At 34.0% G+C, this 20089-nt stretch overlaps 1 protein-coding gene across 6 annotated transcripts in view; it reads right to left on the bottom strand.

Moving 5' to 3' along the window:
• LOC134542098 (E3 ubiquitin-protein ligase UBR4) overlaps window positions 1-19374 on the bottom strand; it is a 166287-nt gene extending 146913 nt beyond the window's left edge. For all 6 annotated transcript variants that reach the window (XM_063386036.1, XM_063386041.1, XM_063386042.1 and 3 more), the window contains exons 1-8: window positions 19126-19374; window positions 9943-10040; window positions 7835-8080; window positions 6149-6348; window positions 5118-5299; window positions 4421-4623; window positions 1557-1690; window positions 1051-1214 (exon numbers count right to left, since the gene is read on the bottom strand). In XM_063386036.1, coding sequence (XP_063242106.1) covers window positions 1051-1214; window positions 1557-1690; window positions 4421-4623; window positions 5118-5299; window positions 6149-6348; window positions 7835-8080; window positions 9943-10040; window positions 19126-19244 — 1346 coding nt within the window. In that variant the 5' untranslated portion in view covers window positions 19245-19374. The remainder of the gene's footprint in view (window positions 1-1050; window positions 1215-1556; window positions 1691-4420; window positions 4624-5117; window positions 5300-6148; window positions 6349-7834; window positions 8081-9942; window positions 10041-19125) is intronic.
• Between the last annotated feature and the right edge of the window lie 715 nt (window positions 19375-20089).

Raw genomic sequence — 20089 nt, forward strand, 5'->3', positions numbered from 1 at the left:
CAGAAAGCGGTAATCGGCAAAAAGGATCGGCATGCATGAAGTCGATCATGCAAATGACAAAAATGACCAAAGTCGGCCGATCTTAATAATCGGCAATCGGCATCGGCTCACCCCTACTTAGAACGTTGAGTTTAAAAAAAAAAATGGCGTTCCAATGGCTCCTTTCAGAACAACAGATTTTCTTGTTTTTGTTGCGTTGTTCTGTTTCTTGTATATTTACGCATTGTCAGTAATTACAAACTGACAGCCAGGTCAAATATTTTGACTGATTATTTTTAACAGCACAATGGAAGTAAAATACAGTTTTTAAGTTTTCAACTCAAGTTCAATATATTTTGTCCTTGATTTATGAACACAAATTGCTCGGTTGGCCCTTCCTGCCTTCTTATATTTTATGTCCCTGGAAAAACTTGCTAACAGTCTCATAAAGAAATTGTAGCCATCTCTGAAAACTGCCATTAGCATAATTTTAATTGGGTAGCATCAATATTGATAATGTAGAGTATTAGGGAAAAGAACTAGTAGTTTAAAAACATTTTGCATGATGCATATTATTTTGTTGTAAGGAAGAATAATTGGCAGTTGTTAGATTGTTTGTTTTTGAAGTGGTCCCCTAATTATTTCCTTAAATTTCAAATAACTTTGACGAAGACAAAAATTAAACTCTAAATAACTTACAAATTATTAAAGTACAGTGGAAAATCTTAAATCCCGGACACTGGGGACCACGACCATGCCGGGTTAGTGATTTTGCCAAATTACTGAACTTAAATGTTAAGTGTATAGTATGAACAGGAATAACAAAGAAAAATTAACCTAACATACAATGGTATTAAAAACAAGTTGTAATATATTGCTCTATAGAAAGAAAAAATACAAACGAGCATTGGCCTTCTTCAATAAATCACTACAGAAATGTACCTCCAAAATGTGAAACACATGACGAACCACAGAATGCTAAATCGACGTCCTTTCATGGTAATGCTAACATCAAACAAAGGCACGGTTAACACAATGAACACTTGAAGTCTTAACAACACCAACACCTACACTTTGATGAGGTTGATTCGGCTCGACCCCTCTCGAGCCTTACTGGGGGACTTGCCCTTCTCGTCTTTCCCTTTCTCCGCCGCCAGGACGCTCGAGGCAGATAGCTGAGTCTGCAGGCCGGTGATAAGGACCCACGTTCCGATCAACAGATGGTTCTGGAGAACCTACGCAAACCACCAAAAGAAAGATGGTTAACTTTAAAAACAGTATTTTCCATATGAAGGTAAATACAAATAAAATCAATGATCTAATGCCTCATCACATTTAAGACAAACAATAATGCACCTGCAGCAGCATACAACAGGAAAACATCCACAAAAATTATTTCATGTACTTTATGTTAATAGCTCTTTGAACTGGCACTTAAGGGATGTCTCTAATCAGAATGCTAAATCAGGAAATTAAATTTACTCAAGGATATGGTGTTTATTAAATGCAAACACATATAAATTATCCTTAGTCAAATAACATCAATATTAAGTACTTAAAGCTAACATTTAGCTTACCTGACCACCTGCTCGTGTTGACTTCTTGATGACATCACCAACTAACGAAAGAATCTGCAAAGCTTTCTCCACAACTGTGATTGCATTATTGTCCGCACTGCTTTCTTCTTCAGATACTTTTGACTGACCTGTTCCTAAAATGTTAAGATGAAAGAGATTTAGTCACATAAACTTTGCATATACACAAAGAAACCAAGTCAATTTAAATCTACACGGTTAAGATGTAACTATTATTTTATGTATTTTGCTAGCAGCACTTAATATTTATAGGGATGGTGATTTTTCGTTTTCGCGAAATAGATGCGAAAATATGCTAAATTATATTTTTTTCGCTATAAAATGTGAAATCTAGACTATTCCGAGATAAATGCGAAATCAAGGTAACTAACGTAGATTCGTCTTCACTCTACACAATTTATTTACCGATTGTATTTCGTTTCAGTTCAGTATCAAACGAAACCATCATTTTATGGTGTATTCAGCACAAATATCTTAGTGTCACGTCATTCACAACACTATTGTTCGTAAATATTGAATGAAGAATGGCCATCCGTGCCTCGCGATTGTAAACAAAGCAACAACAACAACTAGCTGGTAGAGTGTCCGTCATCTTGCAGAGTACAAGTTTTTAGGCCACCATATTGCGATATCTCTGCTTCGCCGCGCCCATTTTCTGGCTGTGTTTCACATGAAAGCCGCGTTCTTGTGTAGTCTGTGGAAGGTGGTGTGTTTACAAATACGCGCATACTCGTGAATGTGTTGTATACTGTTATTTCTCGTAGTAAAAATGGGACGAAACGTAATTTCCATTCGCGATCGCATAAATGAATACAAAAGTGAACAGTTCTACGAAAGTGATACTAATATTTTAATGTGCAATTTATGTAATTGCCATCTGGAGTGGAAAAAAAATATGTACTTGAAAAGCACATTAAATCTGAGGGACATCAGGCTGCAAAAAAAAAAAATTCACCGAGAAATCGGATGAAGAAAAAAAGTCGGTAAAATGGCAAACAACTGTTTCTGGCATAATCAAAAACCAAAAAAAGGCGAAAATTGTAAAAACGAAAAAAAAAAAATTGAATAAACGAGTTTCAATAACATTATTTGTGCACACTACATCAACTATGGCCATGAACACAGCTAAAAATTATTTATTGTAGTAGTATTAAGTATTCAATTTATTGCACTCATAAGTGCTAAAAAGTTGTTTGGAAACCTGCCAAGATAGGCTATCTTTGTAGTTGTGCTAGATCTTTATTTCTGTGGTTGTTAATAATTAATATGTGTATTATGTAATGATTTTTAAAAATATACTTTTCTTCAGTAATGTAAAATGAGATAATTGGCTAAATCTTGTTTTTAAAAATGCTACAAAATGCTAAATTTCAAATTCAAAATGCTAAATGTTATTATTTTAAATGCTATAAATCACCATCTCTAAATATTTATCATACTTGATTTCACAGGATGATGTGTCCTTTGCACCTCATGATGTAAATATTTTACATATTAGAATGAGACTCAAGAGATAGACTGGAAAAAAGAACAAGTACGTACATATGTTTACTAGTTGCAAAAATGTATTTTTTTAACTAAGTACCTGAATTTCATATTGCCTATGACAATTTAAGTAATGTTTTCATGTTTTGTTATATGTTTATTAAACAACTTATGCTCCAATTTACAGAAAATAACTTATTAAAAGGGTAAAATTGTATTTATTTATAGGTCAAGTGCTAATGTTTTTAAATTTACTTGACAGTAATATTCTTCGGTGGAATTTTACTAATAGGATTTCACTGTACACCTGCCTCTTGAAGTAACACTGTTTGATTAGTGCAGTTTAAAGTAATGACACTAATATTTTACGGCATGATTGGAAGCAATGTGGTCATAGATTTGAAGTAGCGCCGTTATCTTTTACGTGAATATTTATTTTTGTGCACAAACAATGGTGATGGCACTTCATGTAGCATTAAATACAACGCATCAAATTAAAAATTTTGACAAACCAATAAACAATTTTTGGTCTTTCCTTAATAGCTATTTGCTTCCTTCATTGCATATTTATCTTCAACAACACCCGTATTTTCAGCCGTTTACATTACGCCATCCTGTATGTCGGCAGCTCTGGAGAGTAAAGCAAGAAGCTTCAGGGCTAGTTTACCTAGAGTCTTCTAGGATTCACTAGTGGCAAATCATGGCAAACACACATTTAGTAAACAACAGAGTTGGGATTTATATTAACATGTTAAATAAACTGTCTAGTCATATAAAATGTTTATGCTTTTTAACATCTTATTAGAACTTCAATGCATCCCCTGTATTAGTAACATTATTATTTTGTAACTCAGAAATGTTGTTAGTGCCTACTTAGGAATGCTAGGCCCAAGCCCTATTATGTAAGCAATGTGGTATGTATGTGAATTTTAATTTTTGGTTTCTTAATCTCAAAATGTATTCAACATTTATTTCAATGTACTTCAAATGTATTTAGACATATATTTAAACTGTAAATATATTAACAGGAGCAGTGACTTGATTGAAGTGGTAGTCAGCAGGCACACCTACCTGATTAGAAAACAAATTATTTTGATTAACATGCACTCTAAAACGTATTTGATTAGCGTTGGTTTGATTAGCGCTCTGTTCTCCCCGGGACGAATGAAGAGCGTTACTTCGTAGGCCAGGTGTAAATGTACACACACAAATACACATGCACACTTCTTGATCAATGAAAAGAAGTAGTTTGTAACAGATAACCTATTCAAATTGGGTTTGAACTTTTAATATATCCTACACTATTTACTGACATTACCACCCATTTTCTCATTTTCGTTTACATTCAAATTTAGGCACACCTGATGTGGCCCCGATCGTTTTGGGAGTGGCCGCGCAGGAAATCACGAGGATGCTGCTGGCTGTTGCGACCGATATAGCGCAGTACAGGCAGGACATCGTCAGAGTGCAAAGTTTTTCCAGCCTTTCCGGAGTCAGAGGCTCAAAGACAGGCAAATACAGAGCGTTCAGAGTGAGGCTTACATCATTGACGAGAACCTGAAGGCTGCAAAACAAACACCATACATCACAGCAAGTTGGACATAATGTGAAATAAACAGAAAATGAAAGGTAGAAAAAATAACAAGCTTATTTCTCTTATAAGCAGGAAAATGTTTGTTAGCACACAGATTAACTAACTACATATGTATCAACAAACAAGCATTATTTAAAAAAATTTGAAAATTCTGAGAAACAGATTTTGAGCCTGTAGAGTAACATTGTATTAGTAGTCGTATAATGCAGCTGAGATGTAAAACCAATGTAAAACCAATTTACAGTAGCATTTTTATATTAAATCTTCCCTTTATTAAATTAATTATAGGTATAGATGTCTGTATACAAATATGTAAAAAAAATTTACTAATTTCAACCACAATTGCAACATTGATAAGTTACCTAGTGTCTCTAAAAGAAGACACTAAACAAAAGGCGGTTAAATACCAATTGAAAAGGCACTAAATAGTACATAAGATGGTTACAAGACAATAAAGAATGTACCTGTGTCGCACTAAAATAGCCTCTGAATGTGACGATGGTAAACTAAAACCTTTCTTGGAAACTGCATCTTCGTATTTGTGAATGTATCGATTCAAGAAGGGTAGGTTTAAACACATGTCGAGGAGAAAATCACCAGCTTTCAGGGCCTGAAGGCTAGCCACATTCTTCTGAATGAATAAGTTCTGAAACATAAAACACATACGATGCCTTACACTATATGCACCATCATTTACATGCTTGACAATAACAAGTGTGAAAGTTCAAATCAAAAGTAACGACATTATGTTGTTGCCTGTCATCAAGTACTCATATTACAATTTTAAGGTAAAGTAAATAGATCCAGCATAGTTTCATAACCACTGAAATTCAGTTCTATATGCCCAATATATCAACTTTAAGACTGATATAGTTTCTACGTGGGTTATTCAACTCTTACGAAAGACCTAGATTGCTTCATCCCATTGAGAAAGGCTCTACAAATCCTTGGTGCCAGGCAAGTCCTCTGCCCTTTCTCATTTCTTGTATTTATTAAGGTATTCACGGGGGTCAGTTAAAGATGGTAAGTTACATTCATGAAGATTTTTAAGCCTAATGATTTTATACACTTTATTTGGAATACATTTGATTTTTTGCCATTAGATTTATTAATAGACTTTCAAATACAACTAAACAATTTTATTAAGTGCTGATGAGACTTTACATTCTAATTTATATATTTTTGTCATTACTCTCATGTTGTTTACCTCTCTCCCTCTTACTGCAAATTCCAATGTAATTCAATAGTGTATTTTTGAGAAACGCTAAAATGTTTTAGCCTGACATAAAAGTAAAGAACTAAAACTTTAAAATAATCCAATTTTCATCTTTGTTACAACCATGCTGGCATCAGAAAACTACTTTTTTCCCCCCCACTAGCTCCATTAAAAGAATGTTTGCAGTTATATTCCAGTCAAGTGTTCCATCCACAATTATTTGTGGAAACACATAGGTTATTATTATTCAACACAAATACAGATAAAAACAACACACACCTCCAACTCCTGGCCATGATCCACAGCATCATTGAGATTGTTTGATTCCGACTGCTTTCCTGGAGTTGTGGGTTGCAACTCGCTCGATGGCTGTATTGGGGATGCAAAGTCGTGAAGGGGCGTGGACATCTGTTCCAAGATGGAAGCCGAAAGATTGATGCGTGGTCGCTTCGGTTCTTTACTGGCCGCCTCTTTTTCACCTAAACACACAGCAGACGTTACTTTTAAGTTTATACTTATCACTATTCAAGATGTAAAATCAAATTTAGTTATGGTCAAGTGACAAGACATGGAAAAAATAATTGAATTTGTATTCAAAGAAAAAAAACTATCAATTTGACATCACACAAATGTAATCTGTATGTAATGGTATAACAAGGGGTAGGCCAATTTTGTTACTGACGAAGTCAAGAAAAATTCTAAAAATCACTTGCACATGATGTGTAATACCAATAACCTTACTTAATAGTGATAAGAAGTTAATACATTGCATTTCGTTTAAACAAAATTTTCTGTGATGGCCAAAATCTGTAATTTTTCACGAAATATGACAGAATCCTGATATTTGTTCGTAATTAACTTTTTTTCTGCAAAAAAAATAGGCTGAATCATTCTGAAACAAACACAACGTTGTTTATAATACAAAGCGTTCATGCGTATGCGTGTGTGTGTTCATTTGTTTTTTTAAGTTAAAGTTAGAGATAGGAAGATACACACACACACATTATATATATACACACATACATACACACACATACATACACAACTACACACACAAACATTGAGATGGAGTGAGGGATATATATGAATTTGCCATCGTCCCGGTAAAGGAGGCTAGCGGGTGAGCCTAGTAGGGAAGTCGGCTGGTATACTGTTCGGTCCGGATGGGCGCCAGGCTAGCTTGCAGCTAGGCCACGGTGGGTGTGGGTCGTCAGCCCCTGTGCAGCTCACTAGGCTCGCCGGCGGTGCGGAGTTCGCGTCCGGAAAACACTCACATATCTCACTATTCGCGTCTCGCGGTCTCACGTCTCCCGGAGTCTCACAAGGTTACACTTCCGTCCTTGGTCGCGCGCGGGCGAAGACTGACTAGTGATGGTGACTGCGCGGAGGAGGGGTGTGAGGGTGCGTTCCGCCAGCGGGGGCTGGTGCTGGCGGGGTGGGGACCAGGCTTTACCACCCACGGAGGTACAATGTCAAATTTATAGAGAAAAATGAGATGTAGAGAGAAACATAGACAGAGATATAGACTGATATGGAGAGATAAGGTAGATATACAGAGATGAAGATAGAGAGAGATATATAGAGAGATTTTTGTATGTGTGTGTGTGTATGTATATATATATATATATATATATATATATATATATATATATATATATATATATAATTATAGTGAGACTAGCGACCCTAATATAGCTTTTAATTGTGAATGTTCAAAATTTAAAAAAAAAAACATAGAAAAACCATAGAAAAAATTTAATTTTGAATCAATTTGTATTTGTTATATATCTATATTTTTTAGATTTTTGTTGATCTGATCATTACCGTACTTCTCAGGGTCACCTGCTGGGCTAATCTGAAAATTGCCTGAAAATTTCGACAAAATCAGTCCGGCAGTTTCGGAGTCCATATAGGGAACACATCCAGAGCTACTCTGCACACGTGTGACATCTGAAAGGGACTCGCCAGGCGCGCTGGTCCGGATGTGCGGCGGCAGCTTGGCGTTCTTCATGACGGCGGTGAGGGCGACCTGGTCGGCCCGGGGCAGCATGCCCTCGGCGCTGCACAACGCCTCGATGGGCAGCAGCAGCTGCTTGGTGGAGAGCGGGGGGGCCACCGCCTCCGCGCCGCTCTGCGCCCGCAGCCGCGCCAGCAGGTACTGCATGAGCACGCGGCACGCCTGGCACACCGCGCCGATCTGCGGCTTGGGGACTGCGCACACACCACCGCCGCGCCGTGGCAGTCGGTAATGTCCTTCTCCACACACTCATTACTTGGCAAGGAACAAAGATAAAGCTATAAACTGTCTGATAAACGTGATAATTTTATTCAACCATAATTTACTAAAAGATTAAAATCTCAAAATTTTAAAACTAGATCAATAAATTTTTTACCTTACAAAACCAACAATTCTGTAATTTTGCATAAAATATCAACTAAAAATGCTGAATGAAACCTAAGAAAAAAACCCTAGAAGTTCATTTTCTCAATTTTAAAAACTTTTTTAAAATCGGGGTATGCCGCACACGAAGATAACTTACTTACATTGTGGAAATTCAGCTGTGTTCGCTAGAGGTCACAACAAGGATAGAAAAGAGTCTATCAATTTAAATGCAGCAAACACCTTATGCTTCACAATTTTTGATTTCATTGAAAATTTTGAAAATTTATGTGCTTCAAAAAAAAATTTTGTTTCATTTTTTCAAATTTTTTTTAGTCTGAGATAAAGGCAAAAAAATTCATAATTTCTAAGAAAAACTTGACATTTCAGGGGTCTTTTAAGGAGTTGTAATTTTTTACCTATTGCTTCTCCAAAGCTCCACCATAGCCCTTTAGAAAACTTAAAATCAAAAGTTGTTCTGATGTTCCGAACAAATATTACCTAAAATAAACCCTCACCCTTTTTTAGGGTTAAATATCAACTAAAACAACAATGTTTCTGCAAAATTTTGTTAGCTAAAAATTACTTAAGGGTTGCTAATGACAAATCAATTTTTTTTCATGCATAACACAAACACATGAGTACTACTAGGGGGAATAAAGGATATATTCCCTTCAACATTTCTGTTTAGAGAACTAATGTAATGTTTTCAAATTGAGAGGTGTATAGTAGTGGTGATAACACAAGAACACAAACAAAAATTTCATTATTTGTAAATAAATACAGCTGTTTAGGTACATATTTTGCAACACTTTATAAAAAAAAGACCTTACTTTCGTACTAAAATATAAAAATTGACAAAGAATTTAATTATTTACCATAACATTACTGAAGTTGGGAGTTTACAAGTAGATATGAAAAAAATTGATCAAAGTAATTAAAACAGGAAAAAAAAATTATACTTTCCCAATTGTATTCATGTGGTATAAGTGTGTTACCTAGTCTTATTATCAATAAACTCAATAGAAAATTATTTTGAAACATATTTCAGTAATTGCTAATGCCTGCATCATGGCTGTTTAGAAATTTTAATGTTTATTGATGTCTGTGATTTATAATCCTACAGTCAAAGGTAACTCATCGGTCTATATGGCAAGATAACAAATAGACAATAGAAATTATCAAAACACATTCCAGCGAATACACATAACATGCAAAACTGACTATAAAAGGTTTTCTGTGCAACATACAGTTAAAACTCTTTTTGTTTCCATCAACACTATGTACCAACATTGCCAGTCTGAAAAAGGTAACAAATAAATTTGTTCAAGCAATCAATTTTTGAAATGATATACTGTATTACTGATTGTGAACATGCAAAAATTGCCTGAAAATTAATTTATTGTGTTTGAAATTAATAAGTACAATTGTTTGTATCCCTTGAATTTAGTAAAAAAATCATATAAGTAGGTATTATTTGCAGAACAGGAATTTATTATTAAAAATTTTCAGTTGTAAATAAATAAGTTCTTGCATAGTATGAAAAATTACTACATACTGTTTTGTCCTTGGATATTATCAATCTCCAAGTGTTCTCTAGTTTCTGAAGACAGTTTCTCAATTCACAAAGATTTTCCCCGTCACATACCAGCTATTTTGATGTGCTGCAGTGAGAAATGTCTGAAATACTTACTAGCATCTGCACTGGAGCTGATATAATCTGCAGCCAGCGCTGCAAACGCTGTGTAGAAGGTCTCGTACTCATCATCATGCTTCGCTAGTTCGGCCTCGCTACAAAACGTAACAAATATTTCACATAAAATATAAAAATAAAGGGTAACCACATAATTTTATAGCGAATAAGTAATAGTGTTTGGGAATGTGTATCTATAATGGTTATGAACAGACTGTAGCAGCAGGAAAGGGTATTGGGTATTCACAGGGAGGGGAGTGAAACCAGGTGAGAAGGGCAGAGGGCGAGAGGGGTGCCTGCCGGTAAAGGACGAGAGAGCTCGCCACAGATCAGTGGGGTTCGAGTCTTCATGTGACAGTGCATGCAGAGGAGTGTTAGTAAAGCTTATAGTAAACTATGTTGTTTATTCATTTATCAGTTCACATTATGGTAATCTCATAACAAATAACATTACGCGTAAGTTCTTTAAAATTTCTACACAAACAACTTTCACGCAAAGAATTTTCCCTCACATATATCTAAAAAATAATTTACTTAACTGCTTAGTATTTAAACATTTCTTTTTTGTCCCATTACTGTTCCCATTCATGCTCATGAACATTTTGTCTTTACACTTGAACCAAAAAGTGAAAATTCACCCCTTAACTCACACAATTTATTAAATGTGTCACTAACACTTTCCCACACTTCCAATGATTTTACTACTATGTATATAACTTTCAAAAAAGGTCATCAAAAGTATCTAATGAAAAGGACTGATAAAGAAATTGACTCTCTAAAAAAAAAAACTATATTGAATTTTCTCCAGTCAGATGCAATCAAATGACCAAAAGTTTTATTACATATATTTTAAGTTTTTTTTTATACACAAGATTGCATTCATTAAATTAGACAGTTTTGAAATAATTTTTTTTAATAATTGCTATCTCAAAATGCTGATAATACACATTGTCTGTCAAGTCAGTAGCTCATTCACAAAGTGAAACCAGTCAGGATCATCTACAAACTTTCATTTTTTTGTGCAGTAGAATATTTCAAAGGTATTAAAGGGTCCAATTCATGGAGGTGAAGAATTTTAATTGGAAAAAAGTATCTTAATAAAAGCTACAATACATTAAAGATTTGTCTTATTTCTGATTATTTTAATCAATAGTCATCTCCACATAATATAACTAATTCAGTATGTTCTTAGTTTAACTTTATTCCATATAACATACTCAAAAAATTGTTTCGGAAATGTGTCCATAATTAATTCATTGAAGGAAATTCAAGTGGCTAAGAAACACTTTAAAATCAATTAATTTAAGTAACTATATTGAGATTGTGTCACAAAACAACAAGAGCAATAGAAGTAGTCTGATGTAAACATGGCTGGTAGTGTTTATGGAAGTGTAGCGTGATGTGAGACAGAATGTAACTCTTATGGTCAGTGAATTCCTAAATGTGTTGGGTATTTTTTTTATATTCATCCCATTGAGCCTTTTATTATGGTGGGTCTTATAAGACTACGAAACATATCCTTTGTACATGAATAATTTAATATTTACAGTTCACATGTACAAAAGTAAAAAAAAATAATAATTCGAAGTGAGACATTAATAAACTGAAGTATACATTTAAAACACAATAATATGAATGTAACTTTAAGATATAAGATTTTTTTTACATTTAGTTTGTACAGACTTAAAAAAATGTTTTTAGGATACATATATCTGCTAAATAGATCTGTGCATGCTTAACATTAACAGAAATTATACACTATGGACTAAAAACATGTATAATATAATAATTACTTATTACTGTACTTATATACTATGAAAATTGAGCAGGACTTAGGAGTGGAAGTATGCATGATTTTCTGTTTTAATAGATTTAAAGACATAGCAGGCTAAACTTAATTTTTTTGAAATGAAATTAATGTGATCCGTAAATTTTAGTTGTTGATAAATATCGATCCCTACAAAATTTTAATGGAGAGACATGTATAGTAACAGTTCTATCAGTTTGAATGTTAGCTTGTAAATTTTCTACTTCATTTCTATTTTTAAAAGTAATATTATTTTTTTGGTAGTTCAAAAACAAGTTGGTTGAGTGTACAATTTTTCACTTGGTCAATGGCTATATTAGTTTTCTCCTGGATTATATCTGTAATTTTCCATTTACAATAAATGATGAGTCATCTGCAATGACCAATTTGTAGAGGTTAGTCTTTTGTATAAATGAAGTACATAAATGGGACTAGATGCTAACCTGTGGTACCCCATATTTTGTAGTAGACCAACCGAACCATCAAGGGTTCTTGGTGGACGCAAGCATCTCTACCATTTTCTGCTAGCAGCAGATCCTGTGCATTTAATCCTGATGACATGATCATAATGTGGATTCTCATGACATGATACTGTAGAAAACTTGGTAGTACAGCAGCTTTAACTCCATTACAATTGTTTAGCTTATTTTTATTTTCTAACCAATTATGATGAGTATTTTACTATTTAGGTTATTTATAATGATTTTCATTAATTCCTCCACCCCCTCCCCCTAACTTTTATCCACCCAAAAATAAATTAAATATTATTGAATGTTATGGAATTAGAATTTTAAATTGTCCGCATGGCAGAATAATCCAGCAATATTAGTAGAAGTACTAAGTAATACCTGACCCCACAGATTGATAGTTCACTAGGCAAAAAGGGTACATGATACATCTCTTACCTCCTGGGTTTTGGCTACAGAAGACTAGCCTCTCATACTCTGTTCATTTCTACCTACATGGAGTGTCTGAAAGTAACCCCTATCTCGGAGATCAAGTACCCAACCTTGCTGGTAGTCCAGGCAGCAAAGAAAAAAAATTTTTGAGGGATAGTTGGATCTGAAGCTAATGGTAAAAAGTTGCACATCATGTAGCTAAGTTCATCCCTCCATCCTGATGGCATGATCCCATATACATTGATCCTGTGGTACAAGATGCTTGCTATTTTAATTTTGTACGTCAAAAAACCTGGACATAACAAAAATTTGTGATACAACAATTAATTATGAATTATGATTGTTAAGTTGATAAGTTGAATACAAAACAAGTGATTTCCACAAGGCCTGACAATTTTTTTGTACAGTGATATTCCAGTTTTTGTTTGGCCAGGTCTAATATATACATGTTGATGCCATTAGGATCCCGCGACAAACTTGGATACATATTACGGAACAATAATTACTGAGCTAACTCTTGCCATCCGAAAACTTGGTTGAGTAAACTTTGACACCAAGCCTCAGAAACAGATAGGTAAACAGCTACGACTTGCACTGCATGCCAGACAACATTTGGTGAGGGATGAGGGAGGAAGGAGGAAGACTGTGAGGGATGTAGAGCCAGTAGGTAAGGTACATAAAAAGATGATGGTTCAAAAGTAGCTTCAGAGTCATTTCATGTCAAAATACCTAGAGCCATGTGCTCCAAGGTTACAGATTTTGTTCAAATTTTTTTTTTATGAATACATACTTATAACATGAGTAAATGTGAATTATTTTAGAATTTTTAAATTAAAACTGGAAGAATGAGAAATTTTCAAAACTTTCAGTTTTTGAGCAAATAATGTTCTCTGACTATCTTCACCAGTACACTTAAATTACTATAAAACCCACAATTTCCATGCTATCTAGCTCATTTAAATTGCAAATAAAAGCTAATATTCCGTACTTTGTAGATGTGGACAGAGAAGTAACAAATTCCATCACAAAAATTTTACACTGAGCATGGAATACAATTTTAAGCTGTTTTGCACCTTTGCTCGTGCTCAATACTATAACTACACAACCACAATGAGCACTAGCTTGAAAATTTATTTTTACATACACATTAGCATTAGGTAACTATATTTGAAAAATGAAAAGGGTGTTTTTTGTGGTTTTTAAATTATTATATTTTTATTACTGAGGTATGTAATAACGCCCAAATCCAAAGTAATTGCCACAAAAAAATTAAAAATAATTGGATTGAAATTGGGTTTACCAAATAATATGCTAAATACAAATCTCGCTTTTTTTGGAAAAGAAACTTACCCAAGTAACTTCGCACTGGATCCAGATAATGTTACTTAGTGTTTATAGACTATATGCACATCTCACTACTCTGTCATATTGTATGCCAATTCTTCAATAATTTTCTGTTCATTGTGTTGTAGTGCAATTTCCTGCCTGATGATGATGATGTTGAAAGAACTTGAACTTCTTTAATACAGTTTTCATAAGGCACCCAGCAGCAGTCATCCTTAAATGGCCAGTGAAATGTTGACGAAGAACCGCAAGAATGCATGAACTGAACTTTAGCATCTCTTTCAACATCTGACACTTCAAGTATATTACCTACCCACCACTTTTGTTCATATTTAACCGCAAAATATTTCTCTGGAAGAATATTCATCACTTCTCCATGTTTTTGTACACCAACTACTACTGTAAAAGATTTTTCAGAAACAGAAACTCATTTAACAATCAAAGTTTTTTCATCAGTAGGTTTGAAGTAATGATTTTCTCTAGTGCCTGTAATGGATGTAGCATTTGCATATCATTCGATAAGAAATTTCTCATTATATTCTATTTCAACCACAGATGTGTAAAAAACTTCAATTCCTATTCCAATTTGAATAAATCCTCAGAGTTTAAATTTGTCTGTCAACAGTATTCTGAAGACTGGCTCTTGTAGCCAGTTGTTTGATTGTACCACCCACTCCAACACATGCATTTTTGCCATGGCTGGTGGCAAAGAAGCTCCACTCAGCAGATAGACCATGGTCTTCTTGATGGAAACACAAGTTAATAACATTTTTTTAGTTTTTGTACTGTGGAGCACTACCATCACTGAAGTAAAATACATGACTCAAATGTGGTAGTTCTCTTCGTAAGTGCTGTAATAATGACTTTTGGAAAGTGAAAAATGCTGTGGTGTCATGCTTAAGGCAGTCACTTATGAAGCAGAATGATTTTGACTTCAAGACATCATCACTATCAGTATAATAAACAACAAATGGAAGTAAGGTAACTTGAATGTTTTGCCAATGGAAACCTTGTGCAGCATCTTGCAAAATACAGGTGTATTTTTCTGCGTCAGCTATAATGAGGCAAAAGTTTCTATATAATTTAATTTTTATTTGCTTTAGGTACCAACTTTGCGACTTGGCTGTGAAATGATGTTTATTCAAAACCACCAATTTATCTATTAGCAGATCAACAAAATCATCAGCAGACTTTGTCAGTGTTTCAAGCGATTCACGGTCAGTGTGAATCCATTGTTTGAAACAATAATGTCTTTTGTTTCAAAAATTTCTAATTGCATAAGGTACTCATGAAGTACTGACACATTTGGACAATTGGGACATGTGTGAAGCATGCATTCTTCTGAATGAAGATCACATACCAATTTATGCAGGAGCTCTTGATATGGTATGTTTAAATGAATACTCGGCATCATTAATTTCACATTTCGGTGGTAGGTACACATGCACACTGAATGAATACCACGACTGCTTAGTTACACATTCTTTTGGATGCAATTCACAAAACTTAGTAAAACCTATTTTATCATTAGGGTTTTGTTCATTAAAAGACAAATAAACATCTTTAAAATTATGCAAAATTAGCCTTTTTGTTTTCAATTCTCTTTTTCTGTGTTCATTTGGTACAGACACACAGTCTTTTGTGTTGGAAGAAACTCTACTTATCTCATCATCATAGTAGAAATCTTTCACCTCTTTACTAACTTTTCACTTAGACAATGACCTTTCCTTTTGCATATACTAACTAAAACTCCATAATTCTCTAGAACATTTCTAGCCTTTTTAACCATATATAAAGTTGTGTCAAAAATATTAACAGTTTGTTGAATACGGTACTCCAAGATTGCGGGAAAAGTGTCAGTATTTGAAGTTTTTTAATAATTTTACTTGTTTTAAATTTTTCTCTTAATCTATCCATGAGGCAACTGCAATCTATACACGGTATGCTTGAATCACTGGCAGTGTTTACAGAGTCTTCAATGGGAAAAGCTTTACTTGCTATTTCTGTAAAACTAGCTGATAAACACTGAGCCTTACTTTTCAAGTATGCACTTCTTTCCTCCTGCTTCCTTTTAGTAACTTTTACTGGAGAAGAACCAATTAATTTACAACTTTCATTCAGTTTTTCCAGGACCTGAGAAGGGGTATCTGTCTGAAACACTGTTATCACTGAGGCTAGCCGCAGACACTACTAATTTTCTACAGGTCATACAAAGTTTGGCGCCTGGTAAAAGTTTCACCGTGGTATGATATTTTTTTGAAAATGAAACTGAAACACCCTTCAGACCTTTTCTAACTTTTATTTTTTTGTGTTTTTTAAATGGTTCACAACAAATTCTCTGGCGATCTTCAAATGTTGTAAGAAATGTACATCTATGTTGGTAACATGTTTTCAATATTGTGAAAATTAGTTCTTAACCTTAAAAGTTCCTGTTCTCTTTCACCAAAATCAGAAAAAAAAGCACATAAAACATTTTTGTTTACATTCTGTGTGAGGTGAGCAGTCTTCTTGGAGATACATGTCAACTGAGCACTTGTTCATTATTTTAAACAACTGTGCGCAGCAACTAGAAAACTGTGGAATACTCCATTAAGACTCAAACTCATAACTTCTGGACATACAACCTATTCACATTAGAAGCCATTGAGAGACTAGCTAGTATTGGGCAAGAAGGCAGCAGTTTACTTATCAGCACAGTTATATGTTTTTTTCTGCTTAGCCAGCAGGAGAGAGCCAGCACAGCTAGAGATAAAAGCAAAGGATCACTGGGTGACTCAAATGTATGGAAACATCATTCCCTCTCACGTATTATTGAATTGTGGTGTAGTAGCAGCTCATTCACTAATTAATGCTAGACCAACATTACAATACGATAAAAAAAAATTTTTTTTTTTTTAATAAACCAGGTTTTACTGATTTGCATATGAGATTGGAAGTCACAAAGTTGATTAAAAATGCTTTATAATAGTGCATTAGCTATTAAATAAACAGAATAAAAGCTTAATACATTTTATGCATGGAAAAGTATTAAAGGCGTGAAATGTGCATCAACATAATGAAATTACAAGGCTAAGGATAGCTTGATTGAAATTAAAAAAAATAATATAATAAATTGCTTGTATTTAATATTGTAAATAAAATTAAATATTCCTGATAAACATAGTACATTACAAGATTAAGGAAGTTTTACTCTTAAAATTTGGGCCATATGTATTTTAAAGCAACACAATAGTGTTTCATATACTGTATTACCTTGGTAAGATACATTAAAAAAATATAATTTCAAAAACCACAAAAAACACCCTTTTCATTTTTCAAATATAGGTAGTTACCTAATGCTAATGTGTATGTAAAAATAAATTTTCAAGCTAGTGCTCATTGTGGTTGTTGAGTTATGGTATTGAGCGCGAGCAAAGGTGCAAAATAGCTTAAAATTGTATTCCATGCTCAGTGTAAAATTTTTGTGATGGAATTTGTTACTTCTCTGTCCACATCTATGAAGTACGGAATATTAGCTTTTATTTGCAATCTAAATGAGCTAGATAGCATGAAAATTGTGGGTTTTATAGTAATTTAAGTGTAGTGGTGAAGATCGTCTGAGAACATTATTCGCTCAAAAACGGAAAGTTTCAAAAATTTCTCATTCTTCCAGTTTTAATTTAAAAATTCTGAAATAATTCACAGTTACTCATGTTATAAGTATGTATGCATAAAAAAAAATTGAACAAAATCTGTAACTTTGGAGCACATGGCTCTAGGTGATTTGACATGAAATGACCCTCCATTGATTGACTTACCAAGTTGCAAAGAAAATATAAATTTTTGATTTGAAAAAGTCCCTTCACTCTTTACCAAGAGCGGATCCAGATTGATGTTCAGGGGAGGGCCAAATTAAATTTTCTAATACAATTTTAGTGCATTTAGAATGGAAATAATTATTACATTTTATTTATGTTTCAAAAACATCCTAGTATGTATGACATTGCAGTAAAATAATACTTTAATAAGTTTGGTAAACTATGATAAATTAGCATAAACTATGAAGATTATTCAGTGTTCAGGGAATTTGGAGGGGGGGGGGGGGGGAGAAAAATTCCACTATGGACCACCTTCTTGATCCTCAAGTGCTTATTACAGTGATAGTTGAACGTTGTATGACAAAATACAGTCTGATTTTTATCGCTAATAATTACAAAACTAATATTGTGTCAACAATGGTTTAACCTATAACGGGTAGATAATGGCACTAAGTGCTTGATCCAAAGTATTTGTTTTGCCTGTGAAGTCATTGTACCAGTGTAGGCACATGCATGTGATTGTCACGAATTAGCTAGGTGTAAACTTAAAAACTTGTTTAGCATGGAAACACATTAACCTAACATGTTTATTTGGGTGTCAATATGAGACCCTTGCGGAGCACTACTAAGAACCAAAGTGAGACATTAAAAAATTTGTCTGAAGATAAGTGAAAATCGTTACTAAATTGAAAATCACGAAATAATAAAAGATTTCATCTCAAATAACTCATAAATATGCTCAGAATCATAGAAAACACAAGTCCAAGGAAAGCTTGTGTCGAAAGGCATCCAAAAAGCCTAAAAAGTATAGTACCGAACCAATGCAAAAAGTAAATGAAAAAATTAATAATGTTCAAACAATGGTTAGGCCCACATCAGCTTAAATACTAAACAAAACTAATACTAAACACTTATGATTTTATCATAACATTTTCATGAAAAATCTAGATGCACCTTTATTTGGGTTTATCAGAAGTGTTTTGACGTTCATAAGTTTAAGACTATAAGAAAACACACCAAATGCAAAAGATGGAGTAAAATAAAATGACATGTGTAGTAGTAGAAGAATGCTACATATTTAATCAAAAGGGAAACACAATAACCATAATGTTTGTTTCACGAGGATTCTGAGCACTACAAAATCAAGGAGTTTGGTTTAGGCCTAATCCTTTAGGTTTTTTTTTACCCCCCCCCCCCCTCGACCAAAAACCCTTCAATTCATACAAACCTAATGTAAAACACTGCTTTCCCTTTCAAAACATGAAAGTTAATTCTCACCTCTACTTCAACATCGCTCTTAATATCGAACCAAATAACACAAGTTTAACATACATACCTCGCAATGATAGCTTTCGCTAATTCATACACGTCATTTTTATTGAACGATCCATACGAAGCAGCCAAAATAGGTTTCACAATTGATGCCCATTCCACGCCACCACTATTTGCAGCCATGTTAATAGACAAACGTACGATTTATTTCCCGATACTAACTCACGAAAACGATTTCACAATAATGAATGATCAGAAACAAATAAAAATTAATTCTTCACACCAATGGCTAATTTTAAGACGTTCTTCTTTTCTTTTCAGTGTAATGCTCTCACAATCTTGCCAAATTTTGAAACACAAATTCTGACATAACTGAAAATTTCTCGTTGTAAGAAAAAATTTAAATTTTAAAGCAAAAGACTGCGTCACAACATTAAATTTATTCCGGGAAATTTTACAACATCTGTTAAATTTTACAAATTGTGTTAAAAATTATACAAAAGTGAATTTTCATCCACATATCAAAAGTTGAAATTTTTTTTACGTGAATACGTCTTTAAAATTGCTTCCATAATTTAATTATTACCACTGGATAACTAAAGATCAAAGAATTCGTTACGCTAAGTGAAGACTGACGTATCAAGCGAGCTGGAGGGGGAAGCGCCACAACTTGAGGTCATTTTGCTGCGTTTCGAGATTTACATTTAGTATAACTTTTGACTCGAAAAAGCTACTATGTTCGTTTGAGTTTCAATCATCAGCTCTAGTCAAAATCTATTTATTGCATACATAAAACATAAATGTGAAATAGTTACTGTGAATATAGATGGTGTTAAAATAAAAAAATTGTGTATTTTAAATTTTGTATAGAAACTGCCGTCACCCGACCTATGTGAAAGGCCCGGGGGGTACCTGACGGGGGCTACGGGCATCGTGGTGCTCTTGTTGTCCGGAGGGGCGCCAGGCTAGCGGGCTGCTAGGCCGTTGGTGTTGGGTCGTGGGTACTCTGCCCCCGCGTGCCCCGCCAG

Source organism: Bacillus rossius (assembly GCF_032445375.1).
Source record: "Bacillus rossius redtenbacheri isolate Brsri chromosome 4 unlocalized genomic scaffold, Brsri_v3 Brsri_v3_scf4_2, whole genome shotgun sequence".
Taxonomy (NCBI): Eukaryota; Metazoa; Arthropoda; class Insecta; order Phasmatodea; family Bacillidae; genus Bacillus; species Bacillus rossius.